General features: G+C 47.2%; 3 protein-coding genes across 4 annotated transcripts in view; 2 read left to right on the top strand and 1 right to left on the bottom strand.

Moving 5' to 3' along the window:
* The window catches only part of COA5 (cytochrome c oxidase assembly factor 5), a 132,983-nt gene extending 112,893 nt beyond the window's left edge, over window positions 1-20,090 (bottom strand). The window contains exon 1 of the mRNA XM_069636657.1: window positions 19,668-20,090. Within this exon, the coding sequence (XP_069492758.1) occupies window positions 19,668-19,769 (102 nt within the window). The 5' untranslated portion in view covers window positions 19,770-20,090. The remainder of the gene's footprint in view (window positions 1-19,667) is intronic.
* Window positions 20,091-20,134: 44 nt separating this feature from the next.
* UNC50 (unc-50 inner nuclear membrane RNA binding protein) overlaps window positions 20,135-23,495 on the top strand; it is a 529,462-nt gene continuing 526,101 nt past the window's right edge. The window contains exon 1 of one of the 2 annotated variants that reach the window (XM_069636655.1): window positions 20,135-20,277. The gene's annotated coding sequence lies outside the window, so the exon portion shown is untranslated. The remainder of the gene's footprint in view (window positions 20,278-23,495) is intronic. The other variant, XM_069636654.1, reaches the window with a different exon arrangement.
* On the top strand, window positions 20,404-23,453 carry CIP2A (cellular inhibitor of PP2A). Its single transcript, XM_069636651.1, has one exon. The coding sequence runs from the start codon at window positions 20,490-20,492 to the stop codon at window positions 23,172-23,174; it is 2,685 nt and encodes an 894-aa protein (XP_069492752.1). The 5' UTR covers window positions 20,404-20,489; the 3' UTR covers window positions 23,175-23,453.

Genomic DNA, 23,495 nt, shown 5'->3' with positions numbered 1-23,495 from the left:
CTCCTATCATGTTCGGCGTGACACTTGCCCCAGACTAGAACGTCATCCTGAAAGCACTCCACTCCCTGGATGTCCACAAACAGTATCTGCATTCTACAGAACCGGAAAGCACCAAACAAGGTCACGAATGACATTAATGGGCGAGAATCAACATGAAGATCTATCTGGTGGTAAGCGGATGAAAGATCAAATGTGGAGAAACAAGAAGCCCCTCCCACCAAATTGAGCATCTCATTTATATTAGGTAGGGGGTGCCTGCCTACCCAGATGCAAGAGTTGAAGTCCCTAAGATCCACGAACATCCTCATATTACCATCTGCTTTCCGTGCCAACACCACCGGCGCCAACCATTCAGAACTCTCCACCTCTTCTATAACACCAGCTTCCTGGAGCTTGACCAACTCACACTTAAGCCCCTCCCGAGGCAATATGGGAACCCTCCTGACTTTATAAACACTAGGTATGGCCCCTCTTTTCAGTATTATCTTGAGAGAAAACGTTTAATGGGCCCCCAACCTTGAAGTAAAAAAAAAAAAAAAAAATCTTTTCAAGGTCTTCCGTAGTCAACCCCATGGACATCATGGTACTCTCCTTGTCCTCACTCACACTCAATACCGGGATAGCCTTACCAGGACATATCTCGATCTCTAATGCTGCCTGTTCGTCCCACCTGACAACGGGATCCCCTTTGTGAGCACAATAAAGCTTCCCTTGGGTCTTTCGCCCTTCAAATTCAATGGTGGCCCACTCAGACCCCAGAACCTTTATGGGAACTCGGCCATAAGCACATGGATTAATGACTGAAGGAGACAACTGTAATTAGGTTAAGTGCAGACTCAAGGTAAGTTCTTCTCAATTCTTTAATGTCTCTGATTACAAGATGACATACAGGAGAGCAGACACCGGCTTCCCACCCGGCGGGCACTCACCAACTGACTCCAATAGAACTAATGCACGTCACCCAAATCATACAATGCACTTCTGTAGGCGCGTGCATCCACTCCATATACATTCCATTGTAATGACTCACTACAAAGACAGATTACAACACTTCTCCCCCCTTTCATCAACAAAGAATACATACAGGAGAGCAGACACTGGCTTCCCACCCGGTGGGCACTCACCAACTGACTCCAATAGAACTAACGCACATCACCCAAATCATACAATGCACTTCTGTAGGCGCGTGCATCCACTCCATACATACAAAGACAGACTACAACACTTTTCCCCCCTTTCATCAACAAAGAATTGAAAAAGGACAAACCAGCCAACTATAGAATGCACTGTGTGGCCACCACGATAAGCACTCCATATAACCCTGAGAACTCCAAAACCCTGCAAAACAGTTGCTGCCCAGGAATACACACCATACGAGAAAAGATGGAAAAGGAAGCCATGTCAAAACACAAGAAGCTCAACCAGATGGTAACCCTCCGGCAACTACCATACAAACTTGCCGTCTCAAGAACAACCCAACTCAATTTATGTAATATGCAACATATTAATGTGCAACACATACCTTACACATCCGCAAAACCAAAACCCATCTAAAACACCAACACAGCACACCCATGATACTACGCCTACACCCATGGACACCTACGAGGAGACCAACCGCTACACGAACCCACCCCAAGATGCCCCTTGGAGAACAGGCATGCCACACCTGACACTCAACACCAAACTAACGCTCCTAGCCATCCGTGCACTAATCACCTACTGCCCCAGGCTGCCACCCCAGGACCTCCAGCCTGCCACGCCAGAGCACAACCCACAGGAACATGGACTCTCCAGGCCATCCATAATCCCCAAACAGTCACTACACACACGTCCCTTTTCACCAGGAAACAAACCTAACCCAACAGGTAAGAAACCACCACATCACCATCCCTCACTAAGATGGGGAATAAATGCACATGGCGCAAAACAAAACCCAGGCCCATTACCTCCAACACAAGCTAACGCCCTCACTCCACAGTTACAAAACCACCCAGACGAAACATGTACACCTAAATAGACACAAATGTACTGAATCTCAATTCCACCAAACAACATCCAGGGCCCGGCCGGTACCCCAGACACCATGGAGGACACGACATCACCAACACCCAAATAGACCCACCCATCCATCTATGTGGTAACAAGATAAAGTGAAATAGCTAAACAGCCAGACAGACCCAACAGGTCATCCATTGCTAAACACGACTAAGTAACTTACACAGAAACCAAATAGACCCACTCGGCCATCTATATGTAAAACATAAGGTGAAACTGCTCATCAAACAACATAAAACACCATGCACAAGAAAAAACTGATAACCAGTCTCCCCCCAAAGATCCACCCTGCCATCTATGACGCAAAACAACCTGAGGCAATTGCTAATCCAACAATTGAAACAGAAAACACTGCAGACAACATGGCACTGCACAAAAGAAAGACGCAACCTGCTATGACCCAATCTTGATGCTATTAAAACTCTACACCAAGAACCATGGAGCTGCCCGGCACTGATGAGGAAAGGAGTACTCGCCCAGAGACACTCACCCCGCACAGGACTCAAAAAGAAACACGTGTTCCGCAGACTCAGGAACACGTACACTCAGCATACCACGCTGACAATGTTCGTAAACACACGAATACATAAGCAACAAAACTGTTAAATTCTTGGAGCATTCCATGACTCAATTGATTTTCATAACAGTTCAGGCCTCAGTCCTCGACCTGAAGAAACCGTTCATAAACTGAAAACGGTAGCATCTTCAAAATCACAAAACCCTCGAGTCTGACCCATAACGAAAGGACCCCATGTTACCCTCAAGTCTGACCCATGAAAAGGACCCCATGTCAGCCCCGAGTCCGACCCTTCCCAGCGACTTAAACAAAATGCAATAACAGCGCACCTGTAAAAGTAAAATAACGTTACATGTTAAACAATGTTAATGTCACATATTTGGGCCAGAACAGATATATACATGCGAGGTTGCATTGCCTTTAAAGTAATAAAATGCACACAACACAGGGCCACTACATGTACCACACACACCTAGTACAGTATGCACACCTAACGGCCCATACAACGACACAACAGAGGCCACAAACACTACCACTCGCACACATTCTCACACTGGCCTCAACATTACGAATAAATCAATCTTCCCCCAAAGAGAGATCCTTCAACCTGACGTAAAAGTCAATCAAATCCGGATCGAAACCCTCCAGGATGCCAAGAAAGGAAACACACCTCTGGCAGAATTCTCCATTGTCACACTCTTCAAAACCACATAAGACACATCCATGTTCACAACACCTTTTAGGATGCATAAAGAACCTGTCGCCGCCGTCCAGTTCTGCACGCCTCTTCCGGGAGGCGTGATGAAAATCCAGAGCCTCCTCCATGGCAATATCCGAACGAGGTACAGTCTGTTCACTGTTATCACCTGAATATTCCCCCTCAACATCACGCCTTGGCTCCATCTGTTTACTTGTACAGCCTGAACACTGCGATTTTCCCTGGAGCCATTGCCAAACATCCTCGGGGATGTGCGCTCCTCGTCAACCATGGTGACCGCAGGAAAATCCGATGTATCCATGACGCTGTGCTGCTCAGACGAATACGGACCCTTCTGGAGGTGCACAGCCATGGAAACTCGCAGAGAGGCCGATCACTAACCAAAAAAAAATGAAGGCACTCCAAATACCATGGAACAAGCACCAGGAATGCTCACGACCCCCGGTGCCGACCATCATCTCTATGGGTGCTTCATTGACCATCAGGGTGACCCATGCACCCTTCCTCCCATGACCCACACTCAACAATAATCCTTCTCGCACACTTTCACTCAAGGGGTCAGAGCTGCCCACTTACCCTACCACTGTCACATTCTCTGCATCCACCATCCTCACAATTTCTCTGTTTTGTATAATACTCCTACACATGCGAGCATAGTGTCCCCTCCCTTGGCGCTTCCTACAGTCAACAGGGGAGGCGGGACACTACTTTGGTCCTGTTGGATGCCCTCGCCATCCGCACTTCTTGCACACATCCCTCGGCACGGACGTCCCTTTAGTGTCCTTGGATCTGCCTCTGAAATCATCGCCCCTCCGGGGCATCACCGCGTGTACATTGTCTCCCAATTCCCTGACGCTCTTTTTGGACTCCTCAATAGCTCTAGATATTTCTATGACCTTTTCCAGCAGTAGATCCCCCTCTATCCATAGTCTCTCCCTGACTCTGGAGTCACTGGTTCGCATCATGACTTCATCACGAATATACTCATCAATTGAACCTGTGAACTTGCACGTGGCTATCAAGATACGCAGAGATGTAATATATGAGTCAATGCTTTCGCCAGTTCCTTGCGCTCTGGAGAAAAAAAAAATTGTATCTTTCCAGTACCACGTTGGCTCTTTTTCCAAAACGCGCCGCCAGCTTCCCGAAGGCTGTCTCGTATACAAGTATCACATCTTGGCCTGCATCTCCCCCTCTGCCATCCATATGGGGGGCACACACATTCGGACCAGGAAGATGTCTGAAGACCCTGAGCTCCTCAGTGCCCAGATAATTTAACAGGGCGGCCTCTTATCATCTGTGAGCCTGACACCGCCTGCAGCCCTGAGATGCACTCTGAAAGTGTCAACTCATAGGTCCCACGCTATGGCAGGTTTGCCTGGATTGGGAAGGAAAGCAGGTGGCGGGCGCGCATTGCTGTGTTGCATGGTTCAGTATGGGCAACTGTAACACGCGGTGAACCAATGGACCTTCAAGACCTCACAACCTCAGCCTGCACCTTAACTCCTTAACTTGTGATGTGTGGAAAAGAAATGAAAACTGTGATGTGTGGAAAAGAAATGAAAACTTGGGTTGCCACTTCTATTTCTGTGACCGTCTTAAATGGCTGCGCTGTCTCAGAGATTCTGCAGATTACTGCCTCTTAAGCGATTGCGACCTGAAAGGGTTAACCTGGGAGGATCCGTTCAACAGAAGGAGGGGGAGCGCCCCTCCCCTTCGTTCTTTCCTGCTTCATACAGGCCGGAACCACAGCACAAGGAGAAGGAGGGGCTCCAAGTTCCAAACTCCTCCCCCTTCCCTTCTCCGCCGCTTGCGGCGATTAAGCTGCTTCAAGTCCTCGCTGGTGGGGGTAGGGGCGAGCTGCCAAGGCTGGCAGACTGACCGGGGGGGCCTCCCCCGCGTGCAGCCCCTCACCTGATGCGCACACGGGATGTTAGACCCGGACCGGGAAGCACAAGCTTCAGCGTCGTGAAGAGAGGTAGCTCGCCGCCCACAGGATGCCCTCGGCAGCGGCGGCGCTGGCAGGGGTTCATCCTGCGTGGAAAGGCGGATCTCTAGCAGTTCACTGAGGCTTCAGGGCAGTTCGCTCGCAGCCCAGTTCGCTTGCTGCCCACAGGACCTACTTCACTTCCTCCTCCTGCAGCTCAACAGCTGATGCGGTGAAGTTCGCTCAGCGACGGTGAAAGGCAGGCGGTTGCAGTCTCTTGCCTGCTGGGCCTCCTGGCATAGAAAAGGCATGTGGGTCAGGCAGGTTGGCTACACTAATCGCCAGTGTAGAAAGAAAGACACACGCTGGGTGGATTATGAAGCAGATTCATTGTAGCCAACCTGAGCCCAGCAGGACTCCGCCATAACCTCTCCAACCGCTCCATGTGGAACTCAGAACCCTGCGTAAGTAAAACAGTGTACAGCAGGGGTGGAATCCTACCACAGTAGGATTCCACCCAACTAAATGACATATTACAACACATATCTTGCTGAACTCCCTCACTGCTAGTGGGTCCTCGGAGTGTTTGGCGAGTGTTTGGACCTGGGACCTGCCACAACTCCTTTCCTGCTGCCTGAGTGGCTCAACTACCTCTATTACGGCGGGAGGCGGACCCTCCACTATAATACCACTGCTCCTAGCGGAGCGTTTGCGGAGTGTTTGGCGAGTGTTTGGACCTGGGACCTGCCACAACTCCTTTCCTGCTGCCTGAGTGGCTCTACTACCTCCATTACGGCGGGAGGCGGACCCTCCACTATAATACCACTGCTCCTAGCGGAGCGTTTGCGGAGTGTTTGGCGAGTGTTTGGACCTGGGACCTGCCACAACTCCTTTCCTGCTGCCTGAGTGGCTCTACTACCTCTATTACGGCTGGAGGCGGACCCTCCACTATAATACCACTGCTCTTAGCGGAGCGTTTGCGGAGCGTTTGGCGAGTGTTTGGCGAGTGTTTGGCGAGTGTTTGGCGAGTGTTTGGCGAGTGTTTGGACCTGGGACCTGCCACAACTCCTTTCCTGCTGCCTGAGTGGCTCTACTACCTCTATTACGGCTGGAGGCGGACCCTCCACTATAATACCACTGCTCCTAGCGGAGCGTTTGGCGAGTGTTTGGCGAGTGTTTGGCGTGGTGTGAGGAAGAAGAACAAACATGGACCACACACCCGCCCTGATCCCTGGCGACGCAGTGATTTCTCAGGTACCCCGTACCCGTAGCCGTATGAAATTGCCTGCTGTTGTTGGGGGTAACGCAGGGGACAAAGGCGGTGAGTACCATCACGAACGATGCTGGATTAGCTGGGGTGTCTTCCGTACGGCCTAATAACCACACGGAGCCCCTAAATGACAGTTGCCATCTATTTGACCCTCCCGCGCTATGCTCCCCTCTTCCCCCCTTGACCCATACACACCTTGCCCCCCTTGTCACACACCTATTGAAACATCTTTACCCGCGATGGATGGGTCCAATGGTCCGCCATTGCCCGGGTCTGCGCTCAGCGGGGGCTTGCCGTGGGCCGTGTGTTGTGATGGAGACGGCTGCGACGCGCACGGGTGCAGTGGCGCTGCGCGTGCGCACAGGGCCGGAGTCCTGAAGAGCGGTCCAGGTGGAACCACGGAGTTGTCGTGTGCGTTGGGGGGCATACCGCTGGTAGGCGACTCGCTTCCTTGGAGGGAAGCGGTGCCCGCTGCGAGTGCGGCAAATAAAGAAGTCTTCTGTTTGCCGCAGGAAGAAGCTTCTTTCTTAACAAAAAAAAAAAACACAACAATCAACAAACAAAAAAATAAAGCCCCAAAAACATTTATACCAAGTATACTCTATGAGAGTAGTGAAGTGGCAGCCATTTTAAAAAGGCATGGAAAGTTTACAAGCACCACATACAAAGTCTTCCCCAACAAAACAAAATGCACAGAAAGCCAGTGATAGTAAACCAAATACCTTGTCTTCCATTAACAAAGAGCCAATGTGTGACATTGAAAAGGGCCATTTGCAAGCTAACACACAAAAATCTTTGACTCAAGGAAAAACAAAAACAACAAACAATCTATTAAATGGGGCTGGCGATCTCTTGAAACCATCTGCTACTCAGAAATTCAGACCGCGTTATCTTTCAGGGATAAGAACTATCAGATGGCACTTTAAAAAGAAAAATGTAACTACTTTACAGAAAGACATGAGCCTGGCAACTGGGATCATGGACGCCAATCAACAACTAGACGAAATGGAAATGTCAGACCATGACCTTCTGTTAGCGTCCGGCCGATGTGAGCAATTAAGCTCTGACAATGCACAACCAGAACCAGACAAAAGTGGTAACTGCAATCTACCTAAAGACGCCATGATCACAGAAAGTATAGGAATGATAAATGCTCCTGCAAAAATCGAAATCGCACCAAAACAAAAACATTCAGAAAAACCGGAAGAATCTAAAAAGCTGTCTTTCAAGGAACCAAAAAACACGTCCACTCCTCAGATACCGCGAGTAAAAAAATTCTTTGAAGAAATGGACGCAAACAAATCGAGTGCACACATGAGTTCGGAAAAAATGGAGAAAAAAAAACGAAAATGGAAGAACAGAAGACATATGTATCGAAGAGGTCCCAAATGACAAATCAACATCAGAACATCAAGGTGACCTAACTTTGAATTCTCAAAAAGCAAAGTAAGATGTCCCTCAGGATCTAAACAGCACCCTACCTGCGGACTTGCAGTTGGAAGACGAAGAACAAACTGAGCCGGGTCTAAATTCGGCCGAAAATACATTTCAAAAAACATTTTGAAAGTGCAACAGCACCTTCAGATAATCCTTGGCCAATTACTGATATCTGTGCAAACATGCAAGCTGCAGTAGGATCAATGATGACTATAGCACTTGCACCGTATTTGAAGTTATACGAGGCACTGCACGAAAATTGTAGGGATAAATCGAATTTATTGGCTCAAATCCAGTCCAAATTAACAAGTGTAGAAAAACATTTTGGAGGATGAACAAAAAAGAAAGATCCATGAGAAAGCATCAGAAAACGTTATACTAAAGACACTAATCGAGCTAATTGAGGAAGCTCGGGAAGACAAGAGTGCGTTTTTGCATTGTTTCAGGGACACTATTAACTTACTTAAAACAGAGTTACAAAAACAACATTCAATATGAGGTCAAAAGTACCTCAACAGAAACAATGGACAGAGAGTTAAGGCCAAGTGAGGAACAAAGAAAGGTAAATGTGATAGTTGAGTTGAACAAATAAATTGCAACCGAAAACACAAGAAAGACTGGATTTACGGTCAATCGAACACTGGCACCAGGCTCCCAAAGAACAGAGGGAAAACAGGGAGAGTCCCTGATAAATAGGCAACTGACACAGGTCATTGACAATAACAACTGCGAAAACCAGCCTAATGGTACTTATCCATTATTCAGCATTGAAAACCCTAAAGAATCGAACAGAATAGATAAGATGGAAAAATTAAATGAAACCTCGGAAAAATCAATCAAAAGACTAAAAGATGTCATGGAAAAATCGAACAAAAAAACTAAAAATTTGCCCAATCAAAAATGCATGACTAATGAAGGAACACGGCAGTTCATTAGAAATTTAAAGCCCATAGGTAAAAAGATAACGAAGTCTATCAAACAAGCACCGCCAATAATAAAAAAAAATAAAGGACGATGCAGAGCAAGTAAAGAACCAAGCAAGAGAATCCATTAAAGATGTGGAATTAGAGAGTACATTAGAAAGCTCCATAAATGAGTCCTATGTTGAAGAGTCTTTGTTGCTCTTATCGGTTTATGAGGATGATAGCTCGCAAGAGTCAGCTGAGGAATGTGAAGAGCATGAGCACCAGGAAAGTAATGCTCCGGAATGTTTTGAAGTACCAGCTTTGACCTTTCGAACTTTGCAAGAAAAAAGAACGCAGATTGGACTAAAAAAGGACTTGGAAAAAAAGCAAGGCCAGGTGCTAAAAGATATGATCAAACAATCAGAACAAGAACGAGAAAGCTGGAGCACCCAAAACCCCAAGAGCTCGAGAATGAAAAATAGGAACAAAAATGTAGAGAAGAAGGACCAAAGAAGCGACAAGAATAATCTTGAACCCTATGGCAATCATAATAACACCCTAAAACTATGAATGGAGAGAGTTCTAAGAGCACAGGATGGTTTGATCCTAAATAGATCAAACCTAATGAAACTCTTGCACAACGTGCCTCAATTGAGAGTGATTGAACCAAAAGATATACGAATTGTGGAATTTCCAAACGAAGAAGACTTGGACAGAATTCACATACACTTCAATTCAAAGGCAGTTATGAACGCAATATGGTTAGCGGCGGATGACCTGCGGGTTTTGGGCTTTGATGTTAAAACAGAATGTCCGCAACAGAGAGAAAAGGATATAAACAGGGACACAATTAAGAAAACAAGCTTTGAAGAACAACAATAAAATGCCCGCAAAAACCAAAATGAAGAGGAAGTGGACTACAGACCTATACGTTTCTCACCAACAGTATTACGGGGCCCAAATGCTTTACGTATGAAAATTAAAGGAAATGTGAAAGGGAATCTCGTCCAGCAAACAAATAATGACTGCCCTATTGTAACTAAAATAGATGCTGAAAAATCCTGGGGCTGGCTAGCGGAAACTTTGAATACGAAAACAAATGAAAAAAATCATTAGACCGAAGGACTAGGACCCCTAGGATCAACAAGTTTTGCTTCCTGAAATACAAGAGGCTTCTTTCATTTGATTGAAAAGTTAAATAAAGAAATTCTAAATGCAGATATCAGCTGTATTCAAGAGTGCTGGCTGCAAGAACAGCCATACATACATGGAGCAACTTGTTATTTAAATAAAGCTCTCAAAGGAAAAAAAAGGTAGACCCTCCGCAGGTCTATTAACTATCATAAAAAACACATATGGCGGAAATGTAATTCGTACGAATCACCCCTCACCATTGATACAAATAATAATTATGCAACAGGATTCAAAAGGAAGTGATACACAAAAAGAAAAAAAAACACTAATCATTTGTAATCTATATTGGAACACAAAAGCAAAAGATGGACAAGTATTCCTGGAATTACTAACTAATCACATAGACCAATTGAGGTCAGAATATGATAATCCGTCATTAATAATATGTGGTGATCTAAACATCTCCTGTGGTAAAACCAAAAATCTGCAGGCAAATTTGTTAAGTTACAATCGACAAAAACAATCAAGAGCAAGAGATTGGGAGATGGAAATGGAGAACCGTGATCTCTTGCAAGTAAATGGAAATGTCCAAGGAGATCTGGAAGACAATCGACTTGGCCATCACATAATTCAAGCGCAACATTAGACTACTTCTTTGTTGACCAGAAAACTTTTGACAGAATACTCACCTTAAAAATCTTACCAACAAAAAGTAGTGACCACAAAATATTAATCCTCACATGCGCAGATCCAGCAATAGAGCATAAAAGGGATGTGGTACCTAAGAATACTTGGCCTACAGGAGTCAGTGTAAATGAGGGGCGAAACAGACTGAGGATAACAACACAAATGATTCCCATGTTAACAAATTCAATAAATAAATGGGCTACTATAACAGGAAAAGACGTGAAGTACGAATTGTGTCTTAAAATCTTTAAAGTGACCACAGAAACAAATAAAAGAACCACAAAAAGCAGGATGCATTGTTTCAATGAGGATATAGCGGAAAAAAACGACAGCTGGCGAGAGACCTAAGAGCCTTAAAAAAACAGAATATTGCCTATGATGACATGCAAACAAAAAAGAAAGAATTGAGAAAAGGTTATCGAAACTGGGCCAAGTCCCATAGAGCACTATTATTTCAAAAAGACTCTGAATACATGTTAATGGCGATGAGAAACAAAAGTGCAAAATATCTATGGACACTGCTAAATCAGAAAGGAAACCAACAAAGTGAGGAACAACTCAATCCAATAAATGAAACAGCGTGGGAACAATATTTTCAAGAAAAATATAATCGAGAGCCCATAACAGACAAAATTCTACAAGATGACAAAGGTAAAAAAGGTTGGGATATCGAATTCACTTCAAGTGAAATCTTGGCACTGATAAAAAAAGCAAGCAGATCGCGAGCACCAGGGCCGGATGGCCTCACGAATGAAATCTTAAAGCAAGCTCCAGAGGTATGGGCACACATGTGCTTTGTTCTCTTTACACGAATAGTAAAAATGGGTCAGATACCAGAATCTTGGACAACTTCAATTACTATTCCAATCCATAAAAAAGGAGACAGAGCTTGTCCGGAGAATTATCGTCCCATATCCCTGCTGGATGTCTTAGGTAAACTCTTTGCGGGCATTCTCTTGAAAAGATTAAAGGAATGGATACTAAGATCTGGTAATTTCGATCACAGACAAGCGGGTTTTGTGGAAAATGTAGACTGCAGTTTAAACCTCTTAATCCTCAACCTGCTAAAAGCAAAGACCATTCATGAAAATCAAAAATTGTTTATCGCCTCAATAGATATGGCGGCAGCCTTTGACAGAGTAGACCATCAAATTCTCTGGTCCAAATTGAAGGAAAAAGGCTGTCCATTAGACCTAATAGAAGCCATTAAATCTCTCCATACAAATACATTGATGCAAGTGAGTTTGGACCAAAAGGGAAACTTAACGCAGGCAATAACAACAACCTGTGGGCTAAAACAGGGTTGCCCCCTAGCGTCTATACTCTATAACTTCTATATTTTAGAAGTAAAGGACTGCTTGGAACCACCAAGAGCATGCTCGCCTAAAATAGGAGAAATGAAAATTGGTCATCTCTTATATGCTGACGATCTTATAGTGATGGACAAAACAGAAATGGGTCTACAAAAAAAACTAGAAGCTCTGAATATACATCTAAAAGAAAGTGAACAAAAAAAATCAATCCTGAAAAAACAGTGGTAATGATAATTAAAAAAGCAGGTCCTGCAAGTAAAAAACCTTTTAGATGGCACATAGAGAATGACCTGATAACAGTTAAAAACACAAAATACCTGGGAGCAATTGTAAGTGCCAATTGGAGTGACCAACCGTGGATTGAACATTTGCAGAAGAAAATGGACCAATTAACATCACAGGCTTTAATATTGAAAAGAAAGTTCTGTAAATTCTCCATGCGCCCGATTGTGGAATTCTACAATGCAAAGGTCATCCCCACTGTGACATATGCTGGCGAAACGGCCCCGAGAATCCCTTGGGAAACATGGGATAAACTTGAAGCCAGATTTTGGCGAAAATTGTTGAACATTCCGATATGTGTTCCGATAGGTATCATACGACATGAGTTAGGATTGCATTCAATGCAAGCCCGAATCATCTGGAAAACACTGGCCACATACAGAAAAATATCTTTAGAAAGCTGTCCACCTCAATACCAAATACTGAACAAGGAAGCAGGAAAAATGCCCTTTTGGCCACTGGATGAATGGAAAGCGAAATGTAACGATCTGCTGCAAAATCTAAAAGTCACGACGGAAGCCCTTCTGAAACATTCAATCGATTGGGCAGAAACAGAGCGTGCGAGAGTAGCATCGAACCATCACACCTTATCAAACAAGATGACTAGATGTCCACTGACATTGCCTGGATACCTAGAAAAAAGCGCAAATCGGAATCATAGAGATCTAATAATGCGCTTTCGTCTGAACATTTTAAGAACAAAGATCAATCTGTTCAGATACGGACTGGTAAAGGAAAAATTATGCAGATTATGCAAAAAAGAAGAAGAATCGTCTCAACACCTAATGTTGTTCTGCCCTGAACTCGGATCCGAAAGGGGTTGTTTACTATTACCAACATTGCCTCCATCATGTGATCTGGACGCCAACTTATGGTGGTCAGCTTTATATGACGATCCAAGTAAAAAAAACTGTTAAAGGTCTGGGTATTTTCCTAGAATCAATGCTAAAGAGATTGGAAGAGAATTAAGATTATTATCAACAAGGAGAACTAAAAAAAAAAAAACAAATAGCCAAACCTCAACTTAAGAACAAAGAGAGAAGGCTTGGGAGAGGTCTGGCTTGTGCATGGGGAGGAGGGAAAAATTTGTACATAAGCAAAAGCTTGTAATTTTGTATGCTGAAAGCTTTAATAAAAAAAAAAATGTTTCGTTGGATATACATACATATCTATATGCTGCAGATAAGACACCGGGCAATTAAACGATTTGCCTAGGACCATACGTTTTGGTTGTACCAGCAGTGTTGCAGTATGTGCTTAGTTATGTAGACGAGACCACCCCTGTTTATTTTAACATGCTCTTTTTTAGGCCATGCCCATCAGGCAAGTCACGCCTCCAAATGAGCCCCCCCCCCCAATTTCTACCGCCACTTAAAGCACTGTGTAGTGATGTTCTTGAGTGTGGTGGCATCATAGCCGTTAGTGGAATGTATTCTATGTCAAGACTCGGAGGCTCAGATTATGCTTTGTACTTCTCTTTACTAACTCGAGCAGCAACCATAAAAACAATACAACATGGAAAACAATAAAACTACAAAGTCCAACGAAACCCAGTAATTTTTGTAGTTCGTTTTCCATAGGGTAAGCAAAACCACGTGATCCACTCTTCCAATCAGTGTCACTTCACCCTTATAATAACCCATAACTCCGAAGTCCTTCCTCTTTCTTTGCTGCTCGAGCAGCTGAGCTAAGTACTTTTTTATTGTTCTTGTGATAACGTGTGACTATGTGCTTAAAGATGTTTACTATAATGTAGGCAGCGCGGTTAGCGGTCGAGCGCGCAGGCGTTGGCGGAGCATATCCGCAGAGGAGATGCGACGGGACTTCGTTCCGGCGTCGTTCCTTTCCTCGTTAGGAGGCACTACAGGCACGGAAGTTCGCACGGCGCGACGGGACCTCGGAGTTCCGGCGCCGTTGCGAACTCGCGTGTCAGGATACAGTAGAGTGCCTCTTCATCATCTGGCCCTCAAATCTAACGATCCCTCTACATTCTGGCCCTCATAAGCTCCGTCGATTGGAGCGTACGGCCGTGTAGTGAAGACACCGGCTCGTGGGCTCTGTGAGGAACGCCACCTAGTGGCTAAACCTGGTATCGCGGGCAGGGAACCTGCTCAGAGAAGGTACGCTGCAAAGCCAGCACAGGCATATTGATCCCCATTCCGACACTGGGGAGGAGGTGCAAGAGGCTTCTGCCTCTGCTTGACGGGCTCAGTCCCAGGTAAGACTGATATTAAAAAAGGACTCGCCTAGTTTGCAATACCTACATTGACGGGGGCAGCCCAAGCAAACTGCACAAGGCACCTTGGTAATTACAGAGTCAGTAAAGATATGAGCGATTATACCGACGATTCTGACGGCCCGCATGTTAGTGGCCGCCGTATGAGCGAAGCAGTGCAGATGCTGCAGAGTGCCGAAAGGCCCCGGGAAGAGAGGAGTATTTTGCGAAGCTTATCGGCTTTGTCCCAGGGCAAAGCTCTCAAAAAGAGAAGGGGAAGTAAACACAAAACCCGCAGGGGCCGTAGCGCCCAGACCCCCCCGGGTTCACCCCACAGATCGGGGAAGAGGAAGGCGAGATCCCGCGACAGACGGAGCACTAGCTCGAGCGAGTCGGACGACGACTACTGCAAGAGCAGCTCTAGATCTGAGTTTTACACCTCCTCAGAAGACCAGTCCTCCCCGGAAGAGGAGGAAGGCCAACCCAAGAAGAAAGGCAGGAGGGAACAGGAAGACCTTCTCAGAGAGGAGTTCGACCCAGACGAGCTTATTCACCCTAGGTCCAATGAATGGGACCCCCGGAGAAGATCGCTGAATACCTTAGACGGCGCCTGCGGACACCTTTAAGTAGACAGGCCAGATCTATATTGAAGGCCGAGTGTCCAAGGCCGAGAGTCCCGGACGGGGTAGCAGAGACCCCGGAAATCGATGAAAGAATTCTGACGTTCCTGGGCCGGTACGGCAGGGACGTAAAGAGGGGCATCGACAGATCCTGGCGGTCCTGCCAGGACAAGGTGCTGGACATGCTAGGGCCGGTCACCAAGATCTGGCAACTGGCCGAGGAGGCGAAGACCAAGAAGGAGCCGATGGATCCAGGCATTATAGCTGGCTGGGCTCAAAGAATTATCTGCCTGCTCGGCAACGCAAATACAGCGTTGGCGACCGAAAGGAGAAGGTCGATCCTAATGAAACTGGACTCCAGACTAGGGGAGATGGCGACCTCCGAGCAGGCCACAGCGGCGAAGGGCAAGCTCTTCGGAGACTTGTTTATCAAGGACATGGCGAAATTCGCCAGTACCTACGTTTCGATGGACAGGGCCCAATCTTCCCTGAAGATGATTTTCGGTCGAAGAGTTTTCGACAGGGCTGGAGGAGGTAGGGGCCGCTCGTCCAGCCGTGGCCAGTACAGAGGCTCCTACAGGGACAGAAATTGGAGACAAGAAGACCGAAGGTCCAACCCCTTCTTCCCTTCTAGGGGAAGAGGCAGGGGCAGGGGTTGGAGGAACAACGGAAGACAACAACACCAGAGTTCCCCAGGTGAGAGATGTGAAAGTGACAGAAAGGTCAAATGCAAGTATTCCTCCAGTAGGGGGGAAGAGTGAAACTGTATGTAGAAATATGGGAAGAGTTGTCTTCAGACGCCTGGATAAGACAGACAGTAAGAGGGTTTCAGTTAGAATTCTGGCAGGAACCCTATCAGGTAGTGCGGCCAAGAAGGATAAATTTCAGCAGAGAAGACGAGGTCCTACTAGACAAGGAGGTGGAGATGCTAAAGGCAAAGAATGCAATCGGTCCAGCCCCAGAGGGACCGGGGGGGTTTTATAAGCAATCTGTTTTTGGTCAAGAAGAGAAACAAGGTCAGACCAGTGATAAACCTGAGGGGTTTAAATTTCTTTCTAGTGTACAGGCATTTCAAGATGGAGGGCATCCATCTCCTGAGGATGTTCTCCAACAAGGAGACTGGCTGACAAGGATAGATCTCAGGGACGCCTATTTAACGATTCCTATCCGACCAGAACAGACAAAACTTCTTCAGTTCCTTTGGAAGGGACGGAAGTGGGAATTCAAATGTCTCCCCTTCGGGCTAGCGTCGGCGCCATGGTGTTTCACCAAACTCTTGAAGCCGGTAGTGACACACCTGAGAGAACAGGGGATCAGGCTGATTATTTACCTGGACGACATATGTCTAATGTGCCAGGACAAAGAAGTTCTAGTTCGGCAGGTCTTGTTAACCACGGGGTTATTACAACAACTGGGATTCCTGATAAATTGGGAGAAATCACAGTTAGAACCGGTTCAAGACCTGGAATTCCTGGGTTTCAACTTGGAGACAACACATGGCATTCTCAAATTACCCCTAGCCAAAGTCAATTCAGTCAAAAGGGAGATCAAGACCATGATAGCGAAGCAAGAAGTTTCTCTGAGGGAAATAGCGAGGCTTATAGGACGTCTGTCATCATCGATACAGGCGATATTTCCAAGCCCTCTGCATTACAGGGCGCTACAGAGATTGAAGATCAGCCATCTCAGGAAAGGGTTTTCTTACGAACAGAAAGTGAAGCTATCACAGGAAGCGAGACTGGAACTAGAATGGTGGTTCTGCCACATGGAAGCCTGGAATGGCCGGGCGATATTTGGCTCATCCCCGGACCTAGTGATAGAGTCCGACGCCAGCCGTTGGAGATGGGGAGCCGGATGCGGAGACCAGTCTACAGGAGGGAGATGGTCGAGACAGGAACTGGGTCTCCTAATCAATTGTCTGGAGCTGCTAGCGGGCTCCTTCGCGATTCAGTGCTGGACGCAGAAAGCTGCGAAATCGTCCATTCTTTTGAAAATGGACAACGTTTCGGCAGTCAGATATATAAATCGACTGGGCGGAACAAGGTCACAGAAGCTGACGGAGATGGCCAAGGAGTTTTGGCAGGTCTGTCTCCAGAAAGGGATAAGCGTGAGAGCAGAACACTTACCGGGGGAGCTCAATCTGGTAGCAGATTGGAACTCAAGATATCTGAGGGACGCCAGCGACTGGCAACTGGACGACTCAGTATTCCAGGAATTAATGCGCCGCAGGGGTCCCTGTCAGACGGATCTCTTTGCTTCCAGGTTGAACAGGAAGCTCTCCAGATTTTACAGTTGGAGACCGGATCCGGAAGCGACAGCAACGGACGCTTTTCTCCAGGTCTGGGGACCAGCAAGGGAATACGGGTTCCCCCTTTCTCCTTCATAGCACGCACAGTTGCGCAGGTCAGACGCCAACTAGCAACAGTGATTCTGATAACACCAGACTGGAGAGGCCAAGCCTGGTTTCCAGACCTTCTGGAACTGTCGTTCGAAGCCCCTATTCGGCTGCCAGCCAGGGAGGATATACTGCTGAACCCGGCAGGAGAGATTCACCCATTAGTCAGGTCAGGGAGCCTGAGTCTTCTGGCTTGGGCGATTTCAGGGAGAGCTGGTCTAAGCCAGGACTTTCAGGCACAGCTCAGGAGTTCATCAGGGAGTCTTGGGCTCCAGCGACAGGCAAGGCGTCTAGAGTGGCATGGCATAGATGGAGTAATTGGTGTCTGGAGAGACAGGTTGATCCCGTATATACAGATGTAATACACATAGTGAATTTTCTGGCACAGCAGGCAGCGCAGGCGAAGGCCTACAGGACCATTAATAATTATAGGTCGGCGATTTCATCAGGCCATGCGTACATAGACAGCAAGCCGGTAGGGGAACATCCCTTGGTGTGTAGGCTTTTGAAAGGCATTAAGTGTATGAGACCCCCAGCTCCCGAGTACACTCGTTTGTGGGATGTGAGTGTAGTTTTAAGAATGTTTCAAAGTTGGCCGGACAATGAATTCTTGTCTCGGAAAGCACTGTGGGCTAAGTTGACTACCCTTCTGTGTCTTATTTCTTGTAAAAGGGTCTCGGATGTGAGAGCTTTAGAAACTAACAGAAAGTCCTTTTCCCCTTCAGGGGTAATATTTTTCATCACAAAGAGAACTAAGACGAATATTAAGTCTGTAGAATACATGGCCTTCCCAGACAAGCCTAAGTTGTGTCCAGTTAGGTGTTTGAAAGTGTACGAGCGAAAAGCAAATGAAGTGAGGCCCGCGGGTGTAAACCAACTACTGATAGCAATTAGGAAACCTTTTAGAGCAGTAGCGTCAGCCACCTTAGCTAGATGGGTCAAGTGGTGCATGGCCGAGGCAGGCATAGACGTACAACAGTTTGGGGCACACTCTACACGGGGTGCTATGGCATCGTCTGCCTTTTTGGCAGGGGCTCGTCTGGAGGATGTCCTAAAGGCGGCAGACTGGTCTAATGAGGAGACCTTTAAGAATGTCTATTTTAGACCAGTGGAGCGAGTAGCATCGTTGGTGGTAGGTAAGCTTTAAACGAGCATAATCTGAGCCTCCGAGTCTTGACATAGAATACAGATTTTCCACACATTCGTTACAGAAAGTCATGATTCTATTAAAGACTCAGAGGCGAAAGATTACTCCACCCAATTTCAATCGCTAAGATGCAAGTAATGCTATCATGCTATGATACTGCTATTTTGTTGGAAATATGCAATTTTGTCTTGACTTATAATGGTATTGCTATGCGATTGCCCACCCGTCTATGAGGGGTTTCTAACGACTTATGTTTGTTTCAGGAGCGGAACAGAAAACTACAACTTGAAAATTTTGGCTGGAACAAGTCGCTTACCGGTTGGGGCGCTAGTTTGTCGGTGCAGCGAAAGAAAGAGGAAGGACTTCGGAGTTATGGGTTATTATAAGGGAGAAGTGACACTGATTGGAAGAGTGGATCACGTGGTTTTGCTTACCCTATGGAAAACGAACTACAAAAATTACTGGGTTTCGTTGGACTTTGTAGTTTTATTGTTTTCCATGTTATATTGTTTTTATGGTTGCTGCTCGAGTTAGTAAAGAGAAGTACAAAGCATAATCTTTTGCCTCCGAGTCTTTAATAGAATCATGACTTTCTGTAACGAATGTGTGGAAAATCTGTATTGTTATGAATACGTTCATGGTATTCCGAGAGGGACCGTTAGGTATCGGGAGTTAAGAGTGCTGGATGAGTGCGGGGGAATCCCGGTGTTTTCCTTTCTATGTTTCGTGTTCCGTACCATCCCCTATGTTCGTGAGTTGTGCAGGACTGGACATTAAAGAACGTTCACTTACATTATCTGGTGTACCACTCACTATACTTCACACGTATGTTTACGTTAGGGGGGGTGTCATATGTGTGACCACCCTTGCACATTTTAAAGTTTGTGAGGACGTGAAGGATGGGGAAACTTGAGGACGCTGGGTTTATTTTATCACGCCCAAGTAGGCAACTGAAACACAGCGCATTTGTATTTGGACTGGAGGGAGTAGGGATATTTCAGACACCCTACACGCGTGCATTTCCAAGAATGGCAATGTGTACCTGCAGCACGCACTCCGATTCAAGCAGGCATGTCTTCAGATCTTCCCGCACACCAGAGCAAGGCTGGGAGTCCTCGTCTTTATCTTCGTAGTATTTAGGCATAGTTTCCGATGGCCGAATAAGTCAACAGGGAACAATAAAAGGACAGCAGAACCTACTATAGCACGCCCCGATTAGCAGCCATGTCAAGGTCAGGCAAACGTTTAGTTCATAAAACGTGTGTCAAGGGACTGTCAATGTGAAAGCACCTGACCGATACTGAACCAGGACCCAGCTTCTCTAACTGGCACCAACACCCAAGACCCGACCCAGCCCAGCCCAGAAACCACGCAGCACTGTACTGGGAGCGTAATGACATTAGGTTAAAAAAATATATATATATTACTAAATCTTTCTGTTTACTTCCGGGTAAAGTGGTCGCAGTGAGAATGAAGGAGGAGTCTTGGGTTGTGAAAAAAGTACCTTCTTTCTATCATTGCCGACACTGAAGATGGACTAAACAGACATGCGCGAGGCGCCCATTTCAAAAGTGCGTCAATAGGTTTAATTCCAGAGTGGAAGACAAAGTAGTCTGAACAAATGCTGTAGCAAAGTAAAGTTTCGGCCAAATGTACGTATTAGTTTGTTTAATCGTGAAATTGTCTAACAAACGCGAGCAGGTTTCTGTTTTAAGTTGTTGTAAGGGGGGATGGGCCTCGCCAGTCCCTAGCTGTAGAGGAGCCAGGGGGGAGGAGCGGGCGCGCGCAGGCGCCTGTGGTGTGGAAGCGAGCCCTGTCAGCCGTTTGATTCTGCCACCAGGTTTGCAGTGCTAGAGATTTGGCCATGGACGCCACCTCTTGCCTAAAGTCGCTGCTACTGGCCGCGGGCAACTACAAGGCGGTCAAGTCCGAACAGAACGCACTCCAACTACAGAGGCAGCTGGATATCATAGCTGGCCTGAAACTGACGCGGCTGTTTGCTTCGGGCCAGGTCCTGCCAAGTGAGTGCCTTAGTTGTCTGGTGGAGCTGATCGAGGACCCCCACTGTGGCCCCCCGGTGGCCTTGCGCACCTTGGCTCTACTCTCGGCACTGGTCGCGGACGGAGAGGCACGCGAGGCGCTAAGCTCTGCACACGGTCTCGTCGGCGCACTAGCGGGTACCGTGCATCGTTACGGTGGTGTGGGCAACCCAGCGGGGGAACCTTTATTGCTGCCCAGCGTGCAGCTGCTGCAGCGACTGACCTATGGCTGCACCGGTGGTGCGCGCGGGGCTGGTGCACACATCGATGAGTTGCTTACTTTCCTGGCGGGCCGTGTCCAGGTGCCAGAAGACGAGTTGACCATGCCCTGTCTGGGGCTGCTAGCCAATTTGTGCCGTGGAAGCCCTGCGGTGCAAGCGTGTGTCAAGGCGCTGCCACGCGCCCGCGGACTCTACCGTGCCCTCATCGCCTTCCTGGCGCACAGCAGCCTTACGGTGGTGGTATTCGCCCTCTCTGTGTTGGCCAGTTTGACCCTAGACGAAGCAGTGGGTGAGAAGCTCTTCCACGCCCGCAACATCCATCAGACGTTCCAGCTTATCTTCAACATCCTAGTGAACGGCGGCGGTACGCTCACCCGTCAGTACTCTGTGGACTTATTGGTAGATCTGCTACGGAGCCCTCGCATAGCGGAGTACCTCACACGCTACGAACACTTCCAGTCGTGTCTGGGCCAAGTGTTGGGGCTGCTACACGGCAAGGAGCCAGAGTCCGCAGCCAAAGTGTTGGAGCTACTATTGGCCTTTAGCGAAGTACCCCCGCTACGCCGCCTGCTGCGACAAGCCCTACTGGAGCAGCCCGGGGTGTCGGGGGCACGGATAGGCGCCCGCGGCAAGGCTCCGGAGGTGGCACTTCTGCACTGGGCAGGGCAGCCCCTTGATACAAACTGTCCGGTGTTTGCGCTGGAGCTGTTGCAGGCTGTGTTGGAGGATGCCGTGGAGAGTGGGAGCGGAGCTTCAGCAGAGCGCTTCGTACAGCTTCTGCTGCCAGTCATAGTGGAGCACCTTCAGCCGCCCGAGGATGAAGAGGGCCCGCAGCGGAGACGGCAATGTGAGCGGGCGCTGGGAGCCATCGGTGTACTGTTGTTGCTTTGCGGCGATGAGGCGCTGCGACCCCTTGTTGCCAAGAAGCTGGCGGCCAAGCGGTGCTCGCTGCTGGTGGAGCGCCTCTTTGGCTGCGGTGGCTTGGACTCCAAGGTGGCAGAGGCGGAACTGTGCAAGGCTGCCGCTGCAGTCATCCTGAAGACCTTGGACTTGATGAGTCGGTTGAAGCAGGCAGCGGCCGGTATGGAGGCCAGTTTCTATAAGATTCTCCAAGATCCACGTCTTGTTGCGCCGCTCTCTTTCGCCTTAACCTCCGACCACCGGGAACAAGTGCAGGTTGGTCTCCGGATTCTCTTTGAGGCGGCGCCACTGCCCGACTTCCCCGCTCTAGTACTGGGGGAAAGCATTGCTGCTAACAACGCATACAGGCAGCAAGAAGCCGAGCACACGCCCAAAAGGATCTGCCTACAAAGTGTCCCCGCAGCACAGCCCGCAGCCGAAGACCCCCAAACGCCCACCATCCAGGCACTCATCCACAAGCTACAGGATGGCATGGAACTTAAAGAGCAGGGAGACGGCCTCAGAATATCCGATCTCATCGATGTTTATGAACAGAAACTATCATCCCTGGCCTGCAAGGAGAATAGGCTGCAGGATCTGCTGGAAGCCAAAGCTCTGGCTCTCGGCCAAGCCGACAAGCTCATTGCCCAGTACCGCTGCCAGAGATCCCAGGCCGAAGCAGAAGCCAGAAAGCTAGCCTCCATGCTGAAGGATGTAGAGAAGAAAAATGAGGAACTTGGATTGCTCCTAAAGGCACAACGGGTTGAGTCTGAGCGGGCAAAGAGTGACATTGATCAGCTATTCAAGCACAGCAAGAAGCTAGAGGTGGTGGCAGAACAACACGAGTTTTTGAAAGTCTCATTTTCAGAGCAAATTGCCAAACACGAGTTGTCAGAGAAGCAACTAAAGGATTTGCAGGTTTCGTACACAACACTGACCAAACAGTCTGAGATCATGCAAAAGCTGAATGACACTCTCAAGCTCCAGAATGAGAAAAGTGCTGCTCAATTGGACGAGCTAGAAGAACAACGGAAAGAATTAAACAAACAGCTCCAGGAGAGGGACAGCAAAATAACTAATATGCAGCAAAAACTAAAGGTTATGGAGGACAAGCTGAAATCAAAGCAGAAAGAAAAAGAGGACATGGAAGAGACTATTGACATTCTTAGAAAGGAACTTAGCAAAACCGAGCAGGCAAGGAAAGAATTGAGCATTAAAGCATCATCATTGGAAGTACAAAAGACTCAACTAGAGGCCCGTTTGGAGAAGGAGGAGGCCATGGTGAAAGCGCAGCAAGACGAACTGAATAAGCACTCTCACATGATTGCTATGATTCACAGTTTAAGTGGTGGGAAATTTAATACAGACACGGTTAATCTTAGCCTATAGAGCCGTGTCATGAACTTATATCAATTGTTAGCAGGCTGGGGATTTGATTGGGCATTTACATCGAAACCATGTTATCCTATTTAACCATGACAACCCATCAAATACTGACAAGCACCGTGTAATTGGTCATTTTTTACTGTTGATAAATGTTGCACAAGGACGTTTTTTAACTATTTTTTTACAACCCAATTCGTTAGTACATATGTTATCAAACATGATACAGAGTATTGATTTTCGGGAGTAGGATAAATAAAACATCACAGTAAGTTTACTAAACAAGTTGCACTTGTTACACGCATTTCAAAATAACGGTCTAGCTGT

Source organism: Ambystoma mexicanum, chromosome 7p (genome assembly GCF_040938575.1).
Source record: "Ambystoma mexicanum isolate Mex_15411 chromosome 7p, UKY_AmexF1_1, whole genome shotgun sequence".
NCBI classification, from domain to species: Eukaryota; Metazoa; Chordata; class Amphibia; order Caudata; family Ambystomatidae; genus Ambystoma; species Ambystoma mexicanum.
The sequence above is the reverse complement of the archived record's forward strand: the minus strand, read 5'-3'. Positions and strand labels throughout refer to the sequence as shown.